This window comes from Podarcis pityusensis, assembly GCF_964106645.2.
Source record: "Podarcis pityusensis genome assembly, chromosome: 8".
Lineage (NCBI taxonomy): Eukaryota > Metazoa > Chordata > Lepidosauria > Squamata > Lacertidae > Podarcis > Podarcis pityusensis.
Window position 1 is genome coordinate 83,331,499 of NC_138033.1, and position 19,109 is coordinate 83,350,607.

General features: G+C 47.5%; 1 protein-coding gene and 1 long non-coding RNA gene across 2 annotated transcripts in view; both read right to left on the reverse strand.

The window, feature by feature from the left end:
• Positions 1–849: 849 nt before the first annotated feature.
• On the reverse strand, positions 850–18,529 carry LOC308483532 (interleukin-36 alpha-like). The gene is made up of 7 exons (XM_081017581.1): positions 18,156–18,529; positions 15,241–15,286; positions 12,555–12,594; positions 7,800–7,962; positions 6,105–6,281; positions 3,415–3,554; positions 850–2,729 (listed from the first exon to the last, which is right to left on the reverse strand). The coding sequence occupies exons 2-7, from the start codon at positions 15,276–15,278 to the stop codon at positions 2,520–2,522; spliced, it is 768 nt and encodes a 255-aa protein (XP_080873707.1). The 5' UTR covers positions 15,279–15,286; positions 18,156–18,529; the 3' UTR covers positions 850–2,519.
• Positions 850–19,109, reverse strand: part of LOC308483605 — a 46,083-nt gene continuing 27,823 nt past the window's right edge. Inside the window, exon 2 of the long non-coding RNA XR_013989726.1 lies at positions 850–1,620. This is a non-coding gene — a long non-coding RNA (uncharacterized lncRNA). The remainder of the gene's footprint in view (positions 1,621–19,109) is intronic.

Genomic DNA, 19,109 nt, shown 5'->3' on the forward strand with positions numbered 1-19,109 from the left:
CATGGGATCGCGGGATTCCTGCATTGCAGGGGGTTAGACTAGATCACCTCCTGGCAAATAGAAGGGGAAGAAATGGAGGCAGTGAGAGATTTTACTTTCTTGGGCTCCATGATCACTGCAGATGGTGACATCAGTCACGAAATTAAAAGACGCCTGCTTCTTGGAAGAAAAGCAGTGACAAACCTAGACAGCATCTTAAGAAGCAGAGACATCACCTTGCCAACAAAGGTCTGTATAGTTAAAACTATGGTTTTCCCAGTAGTGATGTATGGAAGTGAGAGCTGGACCATAAAGAAGGCTGATCGCCGAAGGATTGATGCTTTTGAATTATGGTGCTGGAGGAGACTCTTGAGAGTCCCATGGACTGCAAGAAGATCAAACCTCTCCATTCTGAAGGAAATCAGCCCTGAGTGCTCACTGGAAGGACAGATCCTGAAGCTGAGGCTCCAATACTTTGGCCACCTCATGAGAAGAGAAGACTCCCTGGAAAAGACCCTGATGTTGGGAAAGATGGAGGGCACAACAGAGGACGAGATGGTGGGACAGTGTTCTCGAAGCTACCAGCATGAGTTTGACCAAACTGTGGGAGGCAGTAGAAGACCGGAGTGCCTGGCGTGCTCTGGTCCGTGGGGTCATGAAGAGTCGGACACTACTAAACGACTAAACACCACAGACTAGATGACCCTGGGTGGTCCCTTTCCAGTCTATGATTCAGTGACTGGTGTCCCCGCCCACCTATCAAAGTTGGGCCCTAGGTAGAGATCTGGCAGCCCCCTCGCACCACCCAGCCAATGGAACCCCCCCTTCCGGGCTTAACTTTACTTTCAAGTTACAGGTAGGTAGCCGTGGTTTTTTTGTTTTTTAAAAAACAATTTTTATTGATTTTCTTTTCTCAAACAAATATTCAACATCATCATTTAACATCCATTTTCTAGTTTCCCCCTCCCCGTTGACTTCCCCCACCTTCCATTTCTGGTTTATTAAACCAAATGTTACATTCTGCTGTTTATACATAATGTTCTATTATCACTAATTGTATTTCTTGTTTTCTATAAAGAAAATTGTAAATGTTTATATAAATTCTGCCAACGAGTCCATGTTTTTTTGTTGTGTCTGCAAGTATCTTGTAAAAGGTTCCCATTCTTTTCCAAAGTCACTATTATCCTTTTCACACAGTTTGTCCGTTAACTTTGCCAGTTCTGCCTATCTCATAAATGTTTCTTATTGTTCTTTTGATGGTATATCTCCAGTCTTCCAGTTTTGTGCTGTTAAAATTCTTGCTGCTGTAGTAGCATACATAAATAATGTCTGGTTTTCCTTCGGCATTTCTTGTCCTAGAATACCTAACAGAAAGGCTTCTGGTTTCTTCACAAAAGTTATTTTAAACATTTTTTTTCAAATCGTTATATATCATTTCACAAATCTTTTTAATAATCTTACAGTCCCACCACATACGATAAAATGTACCTTCTCCTTCTTTACATCTCCAACAGTTCTTTTGTTCTGTTCTGTACATTTTGGCCAGTTTTAATGGGATGCGGGTAGTGCTGTGGTCTAAACCACTGAGCCTTGGGCTTGCCAGTCAGAAGGTCCTGTTGTTCAGTCCCAGCTCCTGCCAACCTAGCAGTTCAAAAGCACGTCAAAGTGCAAGTAGATAAATAGGTACCGCTCTGGCGGGAAGGTAAACGGCATTTCCGTGCGCTGCTCTGGTTCGCCAGAAGCGGCTTAGTCATGCTGGCCACATAACCCGGAAGCTGTCTGCGGACAAATGCCGGCTCCCTCTGCCTGTAAAGCGAGATGAGCGCTGCAACCCCAGAGTTGGCCATGACTGGACCTAATGGTCAGGGGTCCCTTTACCTTTACCACCTATACATCATTTTCATATAGTTCTCTTTCAGCAATATACAATCCGTAAACTTCAAGTTCACTTTCCAAAGTCTTATCCAGTCGTTTAATTGTATGTTGTGACCTATATCTTGTGCCCACTTAATCATTACTGCTTTAACTTCCTCATCTTTTGTTTCCCATTCCAACAGGATATTATATGCCTTCTTTAACAATTTAGACTTGTCATCTATGATATCCTTTTGGAATTTGGAAACTGTGTAGGTGAATGTTGTGTAGCCGTGTTGGTCTGCTGTAGTCGAAACAAAATAAAAAAAATTCCTTCCAGTAAGCATCAAAATGTTCAAGTAGGTCAATGCTAATAAATAAATAAATAAGCAAGTGAATGAATAAACAAATAAATAAATGCAACATTTCCATATACAGTATATACATGATAAAAAACATGTTGACAAAAACTGCTCTGAGAGTTTTTTTTTTTACAATGAAGTGGTGTATAAATTTTATGAAATAAATAAATAAATAGACAAATAAATAAATAAATAAATAGTATAACCTGCAAGCACAGGAATTGGGATTTCTATACGTGGTACATACGTGGCCCTGAGAAATTCAGGCAGCCTAAAAAGATAACCAACCAACCAACATACCACTGTGGCTGAAAACATTAATGGTTATAAAAATAAATGAAAGTCGGTGTAGAAACGTTCTCCGATGACGTTGTGCATCTGTACGTAGCCGTTATCGTTTGGGGTGGCCATGTACCACCCGGGACAGATCAGGGACTGGAAAGTGAAGGTTTCGCTCGCTGGGCTGGTGGGCTTGTAATAAAAGAGGTACTTCTGGTTGTCTCCGGAGATTTCCTTCAGGGGCTTCTCCGCTTCCTAGAGGAAAGGGAGAGCGGTCAGGGGGCTGCCACACTCCCCAGCACACACAGCCAGAGTCTTGGGGGCCACACTGAACTGCCTGAGGAGCATAGCTGTCAACTTACAGATTTGAAAATAAGGGACCAGCAGCCTCGAAAATAAGGGATCAGCAGCCAAAATAAGGGATTTTCCGGGCACAGGTATGTTCGACTTCTGAGCCCCTCCGAGCCAAAGGCAGAAAGCCCAGCCAGCAGCCAAACGAAGCCTCAAGCGGTGGTTCCCACAGTGCAGCAACCCGGCAAAGGGGATGCAGCAAGGAAAACCACCGTCACCTCTCCGCTGGGAAGCGCTGAGCAAAGGCGAGTCCCCAGGCAACGCGGCTGATTTGATCGGCACAAGGCATGCAAGCTCCAGCCCCCAGTCGTTCTTCGACTCCTTATTGGGTGAGCAACGCAGCCAAGCAACACAGTTGGAGCCTCCCTCCTCCCTGGCCGGCAGGGAGGGAGGGAGAGGAGCTGTTTCCTTTGAAACCTGGGAAATTTAAGGGACATCATCAATAAGGGACAGCAGCGGGACACAGCACTGGGATAAGGGAGTTTCCCGCCAAATAAGGGACGGTAGACAGCTATGCTGAGGAGCCCCATGCATTTTGTGGGGGGCGCTGGAGCCCTACTGCTCACCTCCTACTCACTACTCTACTCACCTCCAGCTGCAGGCGGCAGCCATCTCCCTCCTTGACGCACGTCAAGTACAGCTTGCTGTCGACAATGTCCAGAGCGACCAGCTGCCCAGAGTTGGCATCGCTGCCCAGCGGTGAGCGATAGAAACGCAGGTCCAGTTCCACTGGGAAGAAACCAAAGGGAAATCCTGCCTCAGTTCTGATGAGCTCAAGGTCCAGAAGCTTGAGCTTTGGCTATGTCTTTCTAAGCCCCCTGCTCCTGGGTGTGCACTTCCAGTACACAGAATCATAGATCAGGCACAGGATGGGTTTCTGGTCTCCTGCCTCTGCGCCAGCTGATGCCCTCACCGATTCCCTGCTGAAACGTCTAGAGTGGTGACTTGAAATGCAGGCCGTATCGCTCTCTTGGGATACTTTTTCATGTGACCCAGGTCAGCAGACTTTCACAGCTCAAGAAGGAGGTCCTACTTGGCGCTAGATTTCCCCTCTTTCATTTTATTTATGAACATTTATAAATTTCATAGTGGGTCCCATGCAACTTGGTACATTTGAACCACCTAATGCATGGGTAAGGGACGCGGGTGGCACTGTGGGTTAAACCACAGAGCCTAGGACTTGCCGATTGGAAGGTCGGCGGTTCGAATCCCCGCGACGGGGTGAGCTCTCGTTGCTCTGTCCCTGCTCCTGCCAACCTAGCAGTTTGAAAGCATGTCAAAATGCAAGTAGATAAATCGGAACCGCTCCAGCGGGAAGGTAAACGGCGTTTCTGTTCGCTCTGGTTCGCCAGAAGCGGCTTAGTCATGCTGGCCACGTGACCCAGAAGCTGTACGCCGGCTCCCTCGGCCAATAAAGCAAGATGAGCGCCGCAACCCCAGAGTCAGCCACGACTGGACCTAATGGTCCGGGGTCCCTTTACCTTAATGCATGGGTAGGCAAACTAAGGCTCGGGGGCCGAATAAGGCGCAAACGCCTTCTAAATCTGGCCCGCGGACGGTCTGGGAATCAGCGTGTTTTTACATGAGTAGAATGTGTTCTTTTATTTAAAATGCATCTCTGGGTTATTTGTGGGGCCTGCCTGGTGTTTTTACATGAGTAGAATGTGTGCTTTTACAGTGTTACCTCTGGATGTGAACAGGATCCGTCCTGGAGCCCCATTCGCATCCTGAAGCGAACGTAAGACGCGACTGTGTGTCTGCGCGGGTCGCATTTCTTTTTTTTTAATAGATATTTATTGAAATTTTCAAAATGTTACAAAAAATAAAAAATAAAATAGAAGCAGAAAAAAGTACAAAATAAAAATAGTTGACAAAGTAGAAAAAGAAGAAAAAAACAAACCCCTTCCCACCATATGAATAAAAATTCAAAATAAGAAAAAGTGAAAGAAAAAAAAGAAAAATACAAAAATACAAATTTTTTTTCTTTCGCATTTCGCCACTTACGCGCATGACTTCATTTTGAGCCTTTGCGCATGCGGCAAAACCCAGAAGTAATGAGCTCCATTACTTCCGGGTTGCCATGGAGCGCAACCCGAAAATATTTAAGCTGAAGCGTATTCATCCCGAGGTATGACTGTACAGTGGTACCTCGGGTTAAGTACTTCGTTCCGGAGGTCCGTTCTTAACCTGAAACTGTTCTTAACCTGAAGCAGCACTTTAGCTAATGGGGCCTCCTGCTGCCGCCGCACTGCCGGAGCACAATTTCTCATCTCATCCTGAAGCAAAGTAATATTTCTGGGTTAGCGGAGTCTGTAACCTGAAGCGTATGTATCCTGAAGCATATGTAAACCGAGGTACCACTGTATTTAAAATGCATCTCTGGGTTATTTCTGGGGCATAGGAATTTGTTCATTTCCACAAGGTCTGAGGGACAGTGGACCGGCCCCCTGCTGAAATAGTTTGCTGACCTCTGACCTGATACATAAGCATTAGATGCCAGGGATGTTCTGATCTCGCCCTCCGCCTGCAAAAAGATGTACCTTGCCCTGACATCGAAATATATGCCATGAGGAGGCTGGGCATGCCACAAACTGGGAGCTAGCACAGAGAAGACCCTCTTATTGTTTCCCTATCTTTCATTGACCAAACTGTTGGAGACCATTGGAGGCAGACCTAGCATGGACACTGGCCAGCCTGCCACACCCTGGCACCCTCCAGATGCCTTGGAGCATCTATAACTCGCCCTACAGTGGTGCTTGGCAGGAGAAAGGAGGGAGGCTGGTGTATGAGGGAAGATGGAGAGGTGGCGTGCTGGCACTTTCAAATATCTGAAGGGCTGTCCCACAGAAGATGGAGTCAGCTTGTCTTCTGCTGCTCCAGAGGGCAGAACCCAGACCAATGGGTTCAAATGGCAAGGAAGGAGATTCTGAGTAAATGTTAGGAAGAACTTTCTGCTGGTAAGAGCCATTGCACAGTGCAACTGGACTCCCTCAGAAGGTGGCAGATTCTCCTTCATTGGAGATTTTAAAGCAGAGGTTGGATGGCCATCAGTGAGAGATTATTTAGCTTTGCAGGGGGTTGGACTAGATCAGCATTTCCCAACCTTGGGCCTCCAGCTGTTTTTGGACTACAACTCCCATAATCCTCAGCTAGCAAGACCAGTGGTCAGGGATGATGGGAATTGTAGTTCGAAAACAGCTGGAGGCCCAAGGTTGGGAAACACTGGACTAGATGACGCCGGAGGCTCCCTTCCAGCTCTACACTTACATGATTCCTTACCTGGCTTGTCGTTGACTTGTAAGTGCAAGGCAAGGAGCTTGGGCTGCCCTGGGGTCCCGTCCAGGAAAAAGCACTTGTTGTCCAGATCTTGGATGGTCCACCTTTGCACCTTGTCATAGGTGTAAGCAGACAGAAGCCCTGAAGACACAAGGCTGGCTTCAGCAAAGGAGGATGGACCTGGACATGCAAGAGGGAACAGGGAGCATTATGGTCAGCACAAGGGAAAGGCCAGCAAGACTTGGAAGCTCTTGCTACAACCCTTCCAGAACAATCCTCTCGTCGCTCCTTCTGGTGGAAGCGATATTCTCCCAATCTTAACACATCTTTATCCTCTAAAGACCTCAGATTGGTACACATGGTTCTCTGCCAGCTCATGTTTCCCTGTGAGGTAGGTTAAAGGTAAAGGTAAAGGGACCCCTGACCATTAGGTCCAGTCGTGACTGACTCTGGGGTTGCAGCGCACGGAAACGCCGTTTACCTTCCCGCCGGAGCGCTACCTATTTATCTACTTACACTTTGACGGGCTTTCGAACTGCTAGGTTGGCAGGAGCAGGGACAGAGCAACGGGAGCTCACCCCGTCGCGGGGATTCGAACCACCAACCTTCTGATCGGCACGTCCTAGGCTCTGTGGTTTACCCACAGCGCCACCCGCATTAGGTGGGGCTAATGTCACCCAGCGAGCCTCATGGCCATGTGGGAACTTGCATAAGAACATAAGCAGAGCCAGAAGGAACATTTTAGCATATATGGTGGGAGTGTAAGAAAGTAAAGAACTTCTGGGAAATGATATATAACGAGATAAAAAAGATGTTGAAATATACCTTTTTTAAAAATCCAGAAGCATTTTTACTTGGTATTATAGGTCAGGATATTAATAGGCAAGATGTTAAACTGTTTTTATATGCAACAACAGCAGCAAGAGTATTGTTAGCCCAGAAATGGAAGCAAGAAGAAATTCCGACGAAAGAAGAATGGCAGACAGAATTAATGGACTATGCAGAACTGGACAAAATGACAGGAAGGATTTGAAACCTGTGGGAACAGAGATTTACAGAAGATTGGAAGAAGTATATGAACTATTTGAAGAGCAATTGTAATCAACCAATTACGCTAGTAGGATTACAAGAAGCTTTGTAAGGAGAAATATATGAAACGTTACAAATTAGATAAAGAATAGAGATATTGGTTATGAGTATTAAATGTAATAGGGGAAATAAGAAATGTATACTAAGAGATTAGATTGGAAAATTTTCAGACAGGATTGATGGAAGTCACAAAATTGTATGAGATGTAAAAGTATGTTTAATTACTGTTGAAAATGGTATGTTAAAAAACTAATAAAAATTTATATATATAGATTAAAAAAAGAACATAAGCAGAGCCCGTTGGATCAGCCCAATGGACCGTCTAAGTCCAGCTTCCTGTCTCACAGGGGCCACCCAAATCCCTGTAGAAAACCAGCAAGCAGGATTTGACCACTAGGACCCTCTCCCCTCCTGTGGTTTCCAGCAACGGACATTCAGAAGCACTGCTGCCTCCAACTGTGGAGCCAGAGTCCGGCTGTAATGGCTAGTAGCTGTCAATGGCTTCCTCCTCCTCCATGAGGACATCCAATCCCCTTTTAGAGCACTGCCATCCTTTGGACCTCCTCACCACTCAAAACTGGGACGGGCTGAATAGAGGGAGCTTAGTACCTTCCACCAAGTTGCTGGTCAGCATCGCACTCAGGTCGGCATCTGTGAACAGCCTGCTGCGGCTGGGCCTTCTCTGTCTCGGTGGCTGCGTGCTGGGCTTGGTTGCGGCATCTTCTAGAACGGAAAGGATACCTGCGTGCTGGAACGACTGATAGAAGGAGATCTATAGGGGGGAAATCAGCTGGAATAGTCAGAAAGGGGCCTTGGAACAAACAGCGCAAGGTGTACCCTTATGGAAAGAGCTATGGGGAGCAGCCCCGGCTCATTCTGAGGAGACCTCCTGCCGCTCCCTCCAAATGCACCCTGCATTCGCCCCTTCTCTTCCGCCTGCTCCCATTGCACCCAGCCAAGGGCTTGGCTCTCGGGCACCCGAGGGAAGGAAGTGGTTGCTGCTGTTGTCTGCTGCTGATAAGAATGCTCAGGCCTTTCTTCTTGGAATAACAGGTTTGGAATTGCCCAAGAAAGATGTCAAATTGTTTTTGTATGCCACAACTGCAGCAAGAATTTTGTTAGCTAAGAATTGGAAAACACAAGAAGTCCCTACAATGGAGGGATGGCAGATGAAGATGATGGATTTTTTGGAGCTAGCTAACCTGACTGGAAGAGTCCGCGACCAGGAGGAGGAGGAGTACCAGGAGGAATGGATGAAATGCAAAGACTATTTAGTTAAATATGTTGTTGTTGTTGTTGTTTAGTCGTTTAGTCGTGTCCGCCTCTTCATGACCCCATGGACCAGAGCACGCCAGGCACTCCTGTCTTCTACTGCCTCCCGCAGTTTGGTCAAACTTTAAATATGTTGTTAATTTAATTGGAAAAGCTTGCAAATATCAGATAGACTTAGGATTTAAATATGTAATGTTAGGAATTAATATGTTTAATGCTAAAACAGAAAGAAAGAAAGACGTTAAGTGATTAAGTTAATTTTATGAGAAAATTTGATTTTGGAAAACTGTTAAAACGATATACACTGAAATTCAACTAGGGGGATACGAGGCAGTCACTTAACAATGTCACTAAGATTGGTTTAAATATGGTTGACATTTATGTTTGTTTAAATTTTTTTTGGAAAATCAATAATTTTTTTTTTTTTTTAATGCTCAGGACCTTTCACTGGTTCACGGGGGGGGGGGGGGAGTCGATTTTCTTCAACTGACTAATGCTGTTGTTGTTTACTGCATTTATATCTCTTTTTTCCTTATTTAATCTCTGCAACAACTCTGTGACGTAGGCTGAGAGACGGTGACTGGCCCAAGGTTACCTCGAGAGGTTCATGGCCAAGTGGGAACTCTCATCTTTCAGATCAAACACTCTAATAATAATAATAATAATAATAATAATTCTTTATACCCCGCCCTCCCCAGCCAAGACCGGGCTCAGGGCGGCTAACACCAGGTATAAAAACAATTGATTGAAATACAACTTAAAAACAATATTAAAATACAACATCAAAATGCAGCTTTATTTCAGTAGAAACTCAAATCAAAAACTTTTTGGGGATGAAAACGTCAAATCTTCACCAAGGCCAACTATCCAGACTGGGCCAGAAAAAAGCCAGGGAAGTCCCCAAATAGGAGTTCCCTCACAGAAGGAGAAAGGAAAAAGGAAAGAGGGGGAGGGGATCAAGTTGATTCCAAGCCAAAGGCTAGGTGGAACAACTCTGTCTTACAGGCTCTGAGGAAAGAAATCAGATCTCGCAGGGCCCTGGTCTCGTGAGACAGAGCGTTCCATCAGGTTGGAGCCAATGTTGAAAAGGCCCTGGCTCTGGTTGAGGCTAATCTAACTTCCTTAGGGACCTCTAGGGTGTTGCTATTTATGGACCTTAAGGTCCTCCGTGGGGCATACCAGGAGAGGTGGTCCCGTACGTACAAGGGTCCTAACCACACTGTCTCTCCGTTACAAGAAAAGAGATTCCAACTAAACATTCAGAATAACTTTCTGGTGGCAAGAGCTGTTCCACAGTGGAAGGTGGTGGACTTTCCTTCATTGGAGGTTGGGCAGCCATCTAACAGGAATGCTTTTTTTTGTGATCCCTGCATTGCAGGGGGTTGGGCTGGATGACCACTGCAGTGCCCCTTCCAACTCTGTAATTCTAACCAGACCGAGCTGTAACGTTTGAGGCAGCTTTGCTCGGCCGGAACTACAGCCGCTGCTGGGGAACACACAAAGGTGGAGTCTGCAAGGCATTTACTTTACACAAGCGTATAGAGAGGCATCTCTCAGCCTTAGCTTTACACATGCGTAGAAATTAAGTACGCAAAGAGCAGTTACAACCAGATAACTAAGCTACAGCCTTATCAGAGGAGCAGAAGTAACATCCTAGGCCAGAACTTCAGAAGAAACCAGGTCAATCCCTCTTCCTTCCTTATGAGGAACTCTTGAGGGAGTTGAATATGTTTAAGTTTGGAGAGAAGATGATTAAGAGGAGATATCCTAAAAAGGTAAAGGGACCCCTGAACATTAGGTGCAGTCGTGGCCAACTCTGGGGTTGTGGCGCTCATCTCGCTTTATTGGCTAAGGGAGCCGGCGTACAGCTTCCGGGTCATGTGGCCAGCATGACTAAGCCGCTTCTGGCGAACCAGAGCAGCGCGCGCAAACGCTGTTTACCTTCCTGCCGGAGCGGTACCTATTTATCTACTTGCACTTTGACATGCTTTCGAACTGCTAGGTTGGCAGGAGCAGGGACCAAGCAAGGGGAGCTCACTCCATCGCGGGGAGTGAGGGCCAGGGCCTTTTCAGTGATGGCTCCGACCTGGTGGGATGCTCTGTCCCATGAGACTAGGGCCCTTTAGGATTTAACCTCCTTCCGTCAGGCCTATAAGACAGAGCTATTCCATCTGGCATTTAATTTGAATTCAGCCTGATCTTTTGTTTCCCTTCTCTTCCCTCCCCCTCCCCTTTTATGAAGATTACCCTCTCTGAGACCCCACAGCTAATTCTCCCCAGGCCTCCTCCTCACTGGCCCAAGTAGGACCAATTCAGCCAGCTAGCCCTGGGGATTATCTAATGCTTATTTCCCCTAAATTGATGTCTGACTTTTGAATTTTATTGTTATTCATGTTTTTATACTGTATTTTATGCTGCTTTTACAATTAAGTGTTTTAAATTTGTTGTTAGCTGCCCTGAGCCCGGTTTTTGAACCGGGAAGGGTGGGGTATAAATAAAAAATTATTATTATTATTATTATTATTATTATTATTCTATTGTTAGCCTTTCTTCAGGTTGCAGAATATCCAGGTTTTTCTTTTTGTAAGCACTGCAGCAGCAGCAGCAGTAGCAGCAGCAGCAGGTCACCACAGATGTGGACCCCCCCTCTTTATTTGTTCCCTCAGAGCAGTGTGGGGCAGTGGGATTCGCTAGGGGGCAGAATGCTAAAAGGCAAGCAGGCAGCAGGAGGCACTGGAGGTATATCAGACTTTGCAAAGCTGGTATCACCAGATCAAGTTCATCAGTTCTGTTAAATTAATTCAGCCAAACCGTTCCAACTGGGTTTTGAATAAAGGTGCAGTTATTAATTGTTGCTGTTTAGAAATTTTCGTTGTAGTAATGATACATTGGGCTAAAGATATAGGGCATAATATACCAATAGACGCAGGTGGCGCTGTGGGTTAAAGCACAGAGCCTAGGACTTGCCGATCAGAAGGTCGGCGGTTCGAATCCCTGCGATGGGGTGAGCTCCCCATAGATAAATAGGTACCACTCTGGTGGGAAGGTAAACGGTGTTTCCATGCTCTGCTCTGGTTTCCCTGCTCCTGCGAACCTAGCAGTTCGAAAGCACGTCAAAGTGCAAGTAGATAAATAGGTACTGCTTTGGCGAGAAGGTAAATGGCGTCTCGTTCGCTGCTCTGGTTCGCCAGAAGCGGCTTAGTCATGCTGGCCACCTGACTGTACGCCGGCTCCCTCGGCCAGTAAAGCGAGATGAGCGCCGCAACCCCAGAGTCGGCCACGACTGGACCTAAATGGTCAGGGGTCCTTTTACCTTTACCTATACCAATAGACAATTGGGGGAGGTTATGGAGAGAAGGAATAAACTTTACTGCCTGCAGTGCATTAAAAGAAAATATAATGAAAATGGTGTACAGATGGTATATAACACTGGTGAAACTAGCCAAAATGTATAAAACAAATACGGTAATACATGTTGGAAATGTAAAGAAAAAGAGGGCACGTTTTACCGCATGTGGTGGGAATGTAAAAAAGTGGTCAGGTGCGTCTTATGGAGCGGGAAAATTCGGTAATTGGAAAGGAATTCAGAAAACCATTAGAAGAGGTTGATGGAAGTCCTAGGCTACGACAGCCAAGGATTTGTCATCTTGTGTTGGAAAAATTGTGTAAAATTCAATAAAAATTATATTGAAAAGAAAAGAAAATGTCATTGTGTTATCTTCATCGACAGCTCATTCACGCCGCTATTCTGAACAGTGTTTTTCATAGGGGAGGGTAGAGGGAGGAAGAGCAGGAGGCCTGGGGGCCTGGCGGAAAAGATCTGGGGCTGTCTCCCTCCCCAACAATGGCACTGAGCCTAACTGTGGCACTGTGCTTAAATGCCAGGTGAAAAACACCTTGGCCTACGGCTCTCTGCCTGGAAGGGCGAATTCCTGGGCTGAGCCCCAAACCTTCCCTGCCCTCTGGGTACTATTGAAGCCACTCTGATAGCCTTGCAAGCCACCCCTCTTCCCAAGTGGGAGCTGAATAAGGGGGTGAGCTGTGTTATGGGGTTTTCCCTTCCCACCCGCCAAAATGCTGAAGGTTTCTTACCTCGTTAGCGAATGAGAACTCCATCTCCATCTCTTCCTCACTAGAAGGGAAGGGGGACGGGGAAGGAGGTGAAGAAGAGAGTTTAGATTCTGAGATAGCAGACCCTTAAGGATAGGACTCAGTAATAGTAATAATAATAATAATAATAATAATAATAATAATTTATATCCTGCCCTCCCCAGCCAAGACCGGGCTCAGGGCGGCTAACACCCGATAGAAAAACAAATTGATTGAAATACAACTTAAAAACAAGATTAAAATACAACATTAAAACATCAAAACATTAAAATTAAAATACAGCCTCATTTCAATGGAAACTCAAATCAAAAACTTTTTGGGGGATGAAAATGTCAGGTCTTCACCAAGGCTAACTTTCCAGACTGGTCCTACATGGGCCAGAAAAAAGCCAGGGAAGTCCCCAAATAGGAGTTCCATCACAGGAGGAGAAAGGAAAAAGGAAAGAGGGGGAGTAAAAAAAAAAAAGTGGTGGTAATGCCCACCACTGCCCTGGCCAGCTGGTGACTCTTCCCGTCTAGGTGACAGCAGGGCTAGGAAGGCTAGAGGGCCGCCCTGGGGCCTTGCACCACTGGTTGGGGTGAGGAGATGCCAGAGAGGGTGGCACTCCTCAGAGGGGTACCCAGGAGCCCCGCAATGGGAGAACAGACTTTGGGTTGGGGCAGAAAAATAGATGGCTGTGACGGGGTCAAGCAAGGCCTTCCAGTTTCATAACATTTATACAATGCTTGAGCGTTAAAAAACAACAACCCTCAAAGCAATGTACCGTATTTTTTGCTCTATAAGACTCACTTTTTCCCTCCTAAAAAGTATGGGGAAATGTGTGTGCGTCTTATGGAGCAAATGCAGGCTGCGCAGCTATCCCAGAAGCCAGAACAGCAAGAGGGATTGCTGCTTTCACTGTGCAGTGATCCCTCTTGCTGTTCTGGCTTCTGAGATTCAGAATATTTTTTTTCTTGTTTTCCTCCTCCAAAAACTAGGTGCGTCTTGTGGTCAGGTGCGTCTTATAGAGCGAAAAATACGGTACAAATGAAGATTGGCAGAGGGAGGCAGGAACTGTCTCAGGTGACAACTGCTGGAAAGCAATAATAATAATAATTTTTTACTTATATCCCGCCCTCTCCAGCCAAAGCCGGGCTCAGAGCGGCTAACAACAAGCAAGGAAGGCTGTTCCTCCAGGCCAAGAGATTTAGTTGCTTAAGGCAAAGGACAATATGGAGTCTGGCACCTGCATGGCATTCATAGCTGCTCGGCCCCCCAGCATCTTCTGCCTCTGCTCCGCACTGTTTCCTTGGGGGTATGAGCTGTGGGTACCTGGACTGAGTCTCTGTCATAAGCCCCTGGCCCTCAAGGTTGCTGGCATGGGGGCAAGATTCAGCTGCTGGTAGATTTGGCTTCTGTGTAAGAACATCAGAAGCGTCTGCTGGATCAGGCCAATGGTCCATTTGGTACAGCATTCTGTTCTTACCGTGGCCAACCAGGTGCCCATTATAATAATAATATAATAATTTATTATTTATTATTTATACCCCGCCCATCTGGCTGGGCTTCCCCAGCCACTCTGGGCGGCTTTCAACAAAATATTAAAATACAGTGGTACCTCCTTCGTTCTGGAGGTCTGTTCTTAACCTGAAACTCTTCTTAAACTGAAGCACCGCTTTAGCTAATGCGGCCTCCTGCTGCCGCTGCGCCGCTACGGCACGATTTTTGTTCTCATCCTGAAGCAAAGTTCTTAACCCAAGGTACTCATTCTGGGTTAGCAGAGTCTGTAACCTGAAGCGTATGTAACCCGAGGTACCACTGTACAGTAATGCATCAAACATTAAAAGCTTCCCTAAACAGGGCTGCCTTCAGATGTCTTCTAAAAGTCTGGTAGTTGTTGTTCTCTTTGACATCTGGTGGGAGGGTGTTCCACAGGGTGGGTGTCACTACCGAGAAGGCCCTCTGCCTGCTTCCCTGTAACTTGGCTTCTCGCAATGAGGGAACCACCAGAAGGCCCTCGGCGCTGGACCTCAGTGTCCGGGCAGAACGATGGGGGTGGAGACGCTCCTTCAGATATACTGGACCGAGGCCATTTAGGGCTTTAAAGGTCAGCACCAACACTTTGAATTGTGCTCAGAAACGTACTGGGAGCCAATGTAGGTCTTTCAAGACCGGTGTTATGTGGTCTCGGCGGCCTCTCCCAGTCACCAGTCTAGTTGCTGCATTCTGGATTAGTTGTAGTTCCAATTATGGGATTAGTTGTAGTTCCCTTTAGGGGAAACCTGCTAGCAGGTTTGGAGCGCAAGAGTCCTCTCCGGTCCCCCAGTTTGCCAGCAACTGGCATCCAGGAGCGTTGCTGCCTTCAACTGGGAACGCAGAGCGCAGCCTCTGGCAACGGCTAGTAGCCATTGACAACCTACTCCTCTTTTACAGCCACCCAAGTTGCATGCAAAGCTGTGATGTTTGTGAGCATCTTGTGCTCTGTTCCAGGCAGCAAGTAGGTCAGTCCTGAGAAGGGTCCTGCTGAGGAGCAATGATGAGGTTCATGGACTGGGGGGGGGGGGGCGCTCCATGACTTCCTATGGGGCCACCCATCACACCCCACCACAGAAAACCCTGCTTCTGCCTCTGCATAAGCAGGTATCAGGAGTGCAGATGACCCAGCAAGGAAAGCGGGGAAGATTCTCACCTGATGTCTCTCAGCAACACATCTGGGACTCTGGCCATGGTTGTGTCTGGAAAGGGAAAAGTGCAAGGGTGAGCCCCACCAGCCACAGCCCCCCCCCGTGAATAAAGTGGCCATGTGCCCCCTTTTTCCAGGACACATCCTCTTTTTCAGGGGTAAAATTTCTGTCCAGGTGGATTTTTAAAATTTGCTGAAATGTCTCTGGCTATAACGTATTTTTCGCTCTATAGGACGCACTTTTCCCCCTCCAAAAATTAAGGTGAAATGTGTGTGCGTCCTATAGAGCGAATGCAGGCTGCGCGGCTAAGCCCAAAGCCAGAAGAGGGAGACGGAGCGCTGCAGAGGTCTCCATCTCGCTGTTCTAGCTTGGGGATGGCTGCACACAAAGCCTCTGCAGGGCCAGGGGCGTAGCGTGGGTTGTCAGGACCCGGGGCAAGGCAAGTAATTTGCACCCCCTAACCCGTGGATTTGCGCCCCCTAACCCGTGGATTTGCGCCCCCTAACCCTAACCCCCAGATGTTGCGCCCGGTGCGGCCGGCCCCCCCTGCACCCCCCACGCTACGCCACTGTGCAGGGCAACAGGGTGCCTTCACCCCGCTGCCCTGCAGAGGCTAGAAAGGCTGTTCCCAAGCCAGAACAGCGATACGGAGGGTTCCGTCTCGCTCTTCTAGCTTGGGGATGGCTTTGCAAAGCTATCCCTGAAGCCTTTGGAGCGCAGTGGGACCTCGCGCTGCGCTCCAAAGGCTTCAGGGATCTTTGAGGCTGGCGGTGGGGGAAAGCAGCGCTCCCCCACAAGCTCGGGGGGCAGCGGCAAGGCTGCACACAGCCTTTTCGCTGTTCCCCGACCTGCTCTTTGGGGCTGGCGGTGGGGGGAGCGCCGCCAGCCCTAAAGAGCAGGTCGAAAGGAACCTGAAGCCAAGCCTCTGGAGCCCAGCGGGAACTCCCTGCGTGCTCCAGAGGCTTCGGGTTGCCTTCATTGAAGCCTGGAGAACGAGAGGGGTCAGTGTGCACCGACCCCTCTTGCTCTCCAGGCTTCGAAGGTAGCCGCCTGAAGCCTCCAGAGCGCAGCGGGAACTCCCGCTGCGCTCCGGAGGCTTTGGGTGAATGCACCTTGAACGCACCTTGTTTTAGAGGGGGAGAACAAGAAAAAAAAAATTCCCCCCCTCCTATGGTCCGGTGCGTCCTATAGAGCGAAAAATACTGTACTTTCTGGTTGAGACATAGACATAACTGGTGGTTGAAGGCTTGCTTTCCTCTTCTCTCCTCCTGCCCCCCCCATAGAAATATACTACAGCTTCTATAGCCTACATAAAGGTAAAGGGATGCCTGACCGTTAGGTCCAGTCGCGGACGACTCTGGGGTTGCGGCGCTCATCTTGCTTTACTGGCCGAGGGAGCCGGTGTACAGCTTCCGGGTCATGTGGCCATCATGACTAAGCCGCTTCTGGCGAACCAGAGCAGCGCACGGAAATGCTGTTTACCTTCCCACTGAAGCGGTACCTATTTATCTACTTGCACTTTGACATGCTTTCAAACTGCTAGGTTGGCAGGAGCTGGGACCAAGCAACGGGAGCTCACTCCATCGCGGGGATTCGAACCACCGACCTTCTGATCAGCAAGCCCTAGGCTCTGTGCTTTAGACCACAGCGCCACCCGCGTCCCTTTTATAGCCTACATAGAGCAGGGGTATTTAAAATGAGAGTCATCATAGCGTCCTCCTTTTTGCTCTTCAAAATATGGCAACTCATGCCAGCTGGGCCTTAGACATACCACAGCTCAGGGCCAGAAAAATTGTTTTGTTGCTGGAAGTTGTTGTTCACGACCCAGTGAAAAACAAATCCTTAGATAGATTAATAAAACCAAAAATCTAGTAAGTATTTTCCAATGATTTATTGGTAAACATAGATTCTAGGGCAGGGGTCAGCAAACTTTTTCAGCAGGAGGCCGGTCCACCATCCCTCAGACCTTGTGGGGAGCCAGACTATATTTTGAAGAAAAAAATGAACGAATTCCTATGCCCCCCACAAATAACCCATAGATGCATTTTAAATAAAAGCACACATTCTACTCATGTAAAAACACCAGGCAGGCCCCGCAAATAACCCAGAGACGCATTTTAAATAAAAGGACACATTCTACTCATGTAAAACACGCTGAATCCCTCATCATCTGTGGGCCGGATTGAGAAGGCGATTGGGCCGCACCTGGCCCATGGGCCTCAGGTTGCCTGCCCCTGCCTTAGACCCTTATTTATTTCATTTATATATCCCACCTTTTTCTCAAATGAGCTCAAGGTGGCGTACATGGTTCATCCCTCCTCCTCATTTAATCCCCACAACAATCTTGTAAGGTAGGTTGGGTTGAGAGGTAGCGGCTGGCCCAAATTCACCACCCAGCAAGCGTCATTCGTGGCTGTGTGGAAGGATTTGAACCCAGCTCCCATTCCGTCACACTAACCCAGACCTTTCCAAACTTTTCATATTGGTGACACACTTTTTAGACATGCATCATTTCGCGACGCAGTAATTGAGTTTTCCTAGCAAACCTGAGGTTAAATAAACCTCTTTCCAGCTCTGGCAGGAGCACGGGGAGCGTTTGCGTGACACGCCAACACCTGCTCTAACCACTACACCATTTTGCCTCTTGAGCTGCAACCTGCCAGTATCTGAAAGACATGACCATTCCCTGGAAGCATCTCTTGGCAACCCCAATTGGCAGGGGGCAAGCTCTGGCAATCTGGGTGGAAGGGGCTGCAGGGTGGAGGGGAAGGAGCTTCAGGATTTGGCTGCAAAGGTGAGCTTGGGTATCCTCTCCAATGGAAGTCTCCCCATCCATCATCTCCTCAGCAGAGCCACCGAGAGAGGAGGATGCCTGTGACCAGGAACCAGGTGGGAGGGGAATCTATGGAGGCCTCCTTACCTGCGCTTCTCAATCCAAGGCTGCTTGCTGCTCTTCTGCTTTCTCACTCCAGAAGCCTCTGTCCAAATTTATAGCATGGAGAAGGTGGGGCTTGAGTGTGGAATTTCCACCTCTGCCTTTTCTACGAACCTGCTGTCAAGCTCGGATTGTGCAATCTACTTTTGCTTGCCTGCAAGGCTGGAAAGTCTTTTGCGTGGGGTGGAGAACTATCTTAGCTCCACCCATGAGAAAGACCAGCTCCTTCCTTCCAGGGATCAGATCTTGGACAGTTTGTGTCCTCTGACCTGGTTTCTCTAAAATACAGACCATCTGGCTGAACATTTGATCCAAGATACAGAATCTGTCCCCCAAGCCAAACTTTTCTCTGCTTCTCAAGAGCACAAGCCCAGAATTATTATTCTGTTTTCCCCCCCGCAAACACTTTATGCCAAATGTATGCTTTCAGTTTTTAGCTCCATAGGTATCAAGGCTGCAAATGCTGGGATAGAGCAGATATTCTGGAGATGTCCCCAAATCAGAAACTTCTGGGAAGATATTGCAGTGGAAATTGAAGGAATAACTGGCTATACCTATGGATCTTCTTTCTTAAGGAAATCAGCCCTGAGTGCTCACTGGAAGGACAGATTCTGAAGCTGAGGTTCCAATACTTTGGCCACTTCATGAGAAGAGAAGACTCCCTGGAAAAGACCCTGATGCTGGGAAAGACGGAGGGCACAAGGAGAAGGGGACGACAGAGGACAAGATGGTGGGACAGTGTTCTTGAAGCTACCAGCATGAGTTTGACCAAACTGTGGGAGGCAGTGGAAGACAGGAGTGGTCCATGGGGTCACGAAGAGTCGGACATGACTAAACAACTAAACAACAAAATGGATTTTACAATTTGGATATGTTAAAGAAACTGTGCTAATAGAGGACAGGGAATTAATGCAACATCTTCGACCCCATTATTCTATG